The sequence below is a fragment of the Lepus europaeus genome, chromosome 4 (assembly GCF_033115175.1).
Source record: "Lepus europaeus isolate LE1 chromosome 4, mLepTim1.pri, whole genome shotgun sequence".
Lineage (NCBI taxonomy): Eukaryota > Metazoa > Chordata > Mammalia > Lagomorpha > Leporidae > Lepus > Lepus europaeus.
Genome location: NC_084830.1, coordinates 11,026,639 through 11,032,074, shown reverse-complemented (window position 1 = coordinate 11,032,074; position 5,436 = coordinate 11,026,639). Strand labels below are relative to the sequence as shown.

The following is a 5,436-nucleotide window of genomic DNA, read 5'->3' as shown; positions in this document are numbered from 1 at the left end:
CAGGACCTTGGCTCAACCAAGCGTGGGACCCAGCTCACTTGACCACAGGGTTTTGTTCAGTAGTAAACATGGAGCTGAGACAAAATAATGATGATCAGTCCTTGGGACTGTTTTGTTTGGAGACTAAAGAAAAAGGGACCTCAATGCACTCCCTCCTGATGGAAATGGAAAACAGACCCACCAGGTACTAATCTCCCGCATGTCCCTGAAAGTGTCCTGAGCTATCAGAAGTAATTCCTTCAACTGCCCCAGAACCCAAGGGGGAAACTACTAAAAAGTTACTGGGGAAGCAAAGTAGAATTTCATAATATAACGGATGGAGAGCAGAAAACCTATGGTGGCTGTGAAGGCCCTGATGCCATGTATGTCAAGTTGGTATCTTCTGATGGTCATGAATTGATTGTAAAAAGAGAACATGCACTAAGATCAGGAACAATTAAAGCCATGTTGAATGGCCCAGCTCAGTTTGCTGAAAACGAAAAGAATGAGGCCTATTGTAAAGAGATCCCTTCACATGTACTATCAAAACTATGCATGTATTTTACCTACAAGATTCACTGCACTTACAGCTCCACTGAGATTCCTGAATTCCCAATTGCACCTGAAATCCCACAGAACTGCTGATAGCTGCAAATTTCCTAGATTGTTAAATAAAATAAATTATAATAAACTGCTAACTTTTCCAGTATTTAATACCTGTAGCTCAGTTAGCAATTTTTTTCATACATAGCATGTTGTTGCCCTATGTAATTGAGCTATGAAGCAAAAGATTGCAAAGCAGATTATCTTCTGTTCTTTTGCATAGCAATTAGAATTGGAATTTGTTTGCTACATCAACAAATTAAGGACATATTCACAAGCAGAAATAAATAGATATTCCAATTCATAGATGATTTTACCTTATCCTTTGGATGCAACTTTTAAAATTAAACCAAAAATCCAATTTAGGCATAAACGAATATGTTCTATGGTAAAATAATGAGGCTAAGTATTTTCATAATTTTACTGTTTTTTTAAGAACCTATTCTGATCTTATAGCAACCAGTAGTATTATTAGAGTTATGCAAATAATTGCATTATAGAAATGTAACAGAAACTTAGCCAAAGTATTAATTTTAATAACTCATATAAGATTTGAAGTTTCTTATGTGTCTTCTGATAAACTGCAGTGTTGTTTAAATATATAACATCTCTTTGTTTGTTCTATAATTTAAGAACTTTATTTAAAAGCAATTCGGGAAAGTTGCTAGAAATAGTAACCATTCAACTGCAGCCAGGTGGTTAACAAGTAAACTACATGACTTAAAGTTCTTGTGCATTGTGCGTTGGGAACTCTGAAGTACTGTACTTTCATTGATTATAACTCTTCCTTCATAATCCCTTGTGCTTACACTTCTGATTGATTTTTTAAAGATTTATTTAATTTATTTGAAAGATAGAGTTACATAGAGAGTTAGATACAGAGAGAGAGAGGTCTTCCATTCGCTGCTTCACTCCCCAAATGGCCGCAACTGCCAGAGCTGAGCCGATCCAAAGCCAGGAGCTTCTTCCGGTCTCCCACACGGGTGAGAGCCCAAAGACTTGGGCCATCCTCTGCTGCTTTCCCAGGCACATTAGCAGGGAACCAAATCAGAAGTGGAGCAGCTAGGACTCAAACCGGCGCCCATATGAGATGCTGGCACTGCAGATCTAGGCTTTAACCTGCAGCATTACAGTCCCAGCCCCTACACTTTTGATTGCTTCAATGTGTTTTAAAAGACTCATTAAAACTTTATCCAAATGTTAAAAGCTGGACTTTTCTGAACTACTCCAGTCTTCCTCCATCCAATTGAAATGTTACAAAATACAAAAAACATATGGATTTAGTGTAAAACATATAATATATTTAGCTATACTACATGATTTACCTTCTTATCAATTTATAAAATATGTCCCCTAAATATAATACCAATAATCAGTGAGTTTTCTACTGAAATCAAACTCATAGGGAGGTCATTCAGTTTTAAAAAAAGATTATTTATTTGTAAGAGTTAAAGAGAAACAGAGGCAGAGAGAGAGAGAGAGAGAGAGAGAGGTCTTCCATGTGCTGGCTCACTTCCTAAATGGCCACAATGGCCAGAGCTGAGCCAATCTGAAGCCAGGAGCCAGGAGCTTCTTCCAGATCTCCCACATGGGTTCAGGGGCCCAAGCACTTGGGCCTGCTTTCCAGGCCATAGTAGAGAGCTGGATTGGAAGTGGAGCAGCCAGGACTCAAACTGGCGCTCACATGGGATGCCAGCACTGCAGGTGTCAGCTTCACCTGCTACGCCACGGCACTAGCCCCACTCATTCAGCTTTTATGTTAAGCAGATAAAAAAGCGAAAAACCATGACAGAGCATCTTTGCTTACATATCAGTAAAGAAGCACTGAAGTTTGGTTTAGTATTGTCTGTATCTAAGTAGTAAAACAAAGCTGCCTTTATAGGACCTATAAATTTAAATTGTGGTGCCAGCACTGTGACATAGCAGGTAAAGCCGCCGCCTACAGTGCCGGCATCCCCTATGGACACTGGTTCAAGACCTGGCTGCTCCTCTTCCAATCCAGCTAACTGCTATGGCCTGGGAAAGCAGTAGAAGACAGCCCAAGTGCTTGGGCCCCTGCACCCATGTAGGATACCTGGAAGAAGCTCCTGGCTCCTGGCTCCTGGCTTCAGATCGGCATAGCTCCTGCTGTTGCAGCCAACTAGAGAGTAAACCAGCGGGTGGAAGACCTCTCTCTCTCTCTCTCTCTCTCTGCCTCTCCTCTCTCTGTGTAACTCTGACTTTCAAATAAATAAATAAATAAATCATTAAAAAGAATTTTAAGTTGTGAGCTTATTGCTTTCAGACTAGCTTAATATGGACCAGTTTTTCTGGCAACTGCAAAAGCCACGTAAAAAGTAATTTTCCCTCTTAGAAAACATAAACATACTTTCAGGTTTACTGCAAGCAGTTCAATATCAACTGCAGATTACAGGGCACACTGGTACATGTTTTAGCATAGAAGATTATGTACCAAGTTCAATAATTATATTTTGCTATTGGTGGTGTATAATGTCAATTATAAACCTCCATAACGATTTTGTAAGTAAAGGTGATAGCTAGAAATAAAGCTTAGCTTTGGTAACTGTGTGTGTTACCCAGAGTAACCATACATTTAAGACAATTAGAAAATAAACCAAAACAGACTAGGTCAATCCTGTATATCTTATGGCAAATGGTACGTACATGTTAGTAAAGATTATTGACTGAAAAAAAGAAAATGAGCCTCATTTTTCAGGTCACAGAGCTGGAACTATGATATGGAGTTTTAAGAAGCCATCTTTTCTCTAGGTACGGACAGTCAGAGGGGCAGAGAAAAGCAATGTTGGGGATGTGCAAATTATCTTATTAAAATCCCTAAGGCATGGGACCAAAATGAGGTCAGCTCAGTTATTGACATATATAGGCTACTCTTTCTTTTATAAACTTCACATCTCTCTATAAAATATCACACTTTTATTTCTCCCTCTCTCTCTCTCTCTCTCTCTATATATATATATATATGTGTGTGTGTGTGTGTGTGAGTGTGTGTGTGTGTACTCTGCTTTATATATATATATATATATATATATATATATTTCAGATATACATGTAACAGATATATGTTTTCCTCCATCTATATGAGAAAGGAGAGGTACAAGAAATTGTAAGTTGGACAGACAATGCAGGAAAATGAAATTGAATGAAAATTAAAAACTGATCTTCAACACAAGTGGTGAAACACAAGCTCAGATAGAAAAGCAGACCCCAAAAAGGTTACAAGATGGTGCACTAACCAAAAGTGTCCAGAGGAAACCTGATTGCCCAGACTGAATCCCCTTTCTTTAGCAAGATAAAGCCTTTGGATAACGCTCCTAATTGTTGTGGCATTATATAATAAACAGAAAACAGGATCAAAAAGAAGTAGGATCACAAGATTGATGGTCTTGGAGGCAAGAGGGAAGGGGTCAAGGAAGGAAGTAGGGACAGAAAACGAAGAAGGAGGAAGCCTTCTGTCTATATTGCCGAGCCCAAGATTTTGCTCATTGGGAATGCAGATCATGGGCTCGCTAGAGGCAAAGGCGTCAAGAGGGACTAAATGAAGATAGCCCTAACCCCTGCTCTCATTACCTGGAAGCCAACAGGCCACCTATGGAGTGACTGGGAAATCACCTTCTGGTAGAATTTGATTTGATGCTAATGATCTGAGGCTTCACAGCGTCACACTGTGTGACTTGATTTGACTTCTAAGTCAGGTGAGACAAAAAACACTCAACTTCTAATCTATTAGAGCTAATTTGAGTCAAAGTTCTGTTGTATGTGAAAATCACACTCTGAACCCCAGAACCTCTGTTTTCTAGATTTGTGACCTCAAATGAATGAATTCAGGGTCTCATGAAGCTTGGATGTGTGTGTGCTCCAGGACATGCAAGCAGAAGCAGTGGTTCCTTTCTTCAGGAGCTACGTTTCTCCCCCACTCATCTGAGTGTTCCAGAAGGCATATACTATGACTTATTCTCTGTCCAGTCACACAGTAGGTGCCAAATAATTTTGTTTGTATTGTCGGTGATAAAAACAGGGAAGAAAAAATTAAGGTAAAAAGAAAAGTTGAAAAAAAAAAAGTAGCAAGATGAAGAAGTGTTAGGAAGGGGGCATTTTTTAAAAACAAGTATTTAGACCATTCCACCATTGCCATACATGCAGAGAATAAAACAGACCTCACATACCTCACAAGAACAAACATAAAGCAAATTCAACAAAAGCATTAAACAAGGAAAGCAGTAAAAAGAGAACTTGGGGGGCCTTTGTTGTGGTATTGCATTTTCCTGAAGGGTGATGATATAAGAACATTTTTTCATTTATTTTTGCATAATTGGTATACCTTCCTTTTAAAAATCTATTGATAGATAGATACCCTCTGGACAAAGGGTAGGTAGTTAAGCAAGTTATGTGACAATTAAGTTGCCCAAGCACTTAATTGCCCTTCTGGTGATAGTATTTTGATTTTTTTTTCTATATAGAGTTGTTTCCACTTCAACCTCCAATACCTGTTTTGGTACTTAGGATAGGAATATGATTTAGTTCTGGCCAGTCAGAGTGTCACATGTACCTGCTCCAGTTATTGGTTTAGAGATAATCATGGGACCCACACAGAGCCGACTTGACAACACGAGACTTGGGCTGGGGCTGGTGTGAGACAGGCTATGTACTTCTACTGGGATTTCTGAAGGTAAAAACAATGTGTTCCTGGGCATTATTGGGAGCAAAGGTAAGACAGAAGCTAAAACTGAAGCTGACATTGCAGCACACACAGCCTATGAATGACAGTAACTACATTCTGGTGACATTGTTTATGCCCCTGAATCAAGCCTTGCTTGAAGTTACAGCCATTGATGA

At 39.1% G+C, this 5,436-nt stretch overlaps 1 protein-coding gene across 1 annotated transcript; it reads left to right on the top strand.

Annotated features, from left to right (window-relative positions):
* The first annotated feature begins 343 nt into the window (after positions 1-343).
* LOC133758268 (elongin-C-like) lies at positions 344-624 on the top strand. The gene has a single exon (XM_062189453.1). It carries the CDS (start codon positions 361-363, stop codon positions 622-624), a length of 264 nt encoding a protein of 87 aa, XP_062045437.1. The 5' UTR covers positions 344-360.
* Positions 625-5,436: the final 4,812 nt, after the last annotated feature.

Excerpts from the sequence above, each read along its gene's own strand:
- LOC133758268 (XM_062189453.1), top strand. The coding sequence starts at position 361 with ATGTATGTCAAGTTGGTATCTTCTGATGGTCATGAATTGATTGTAAAA.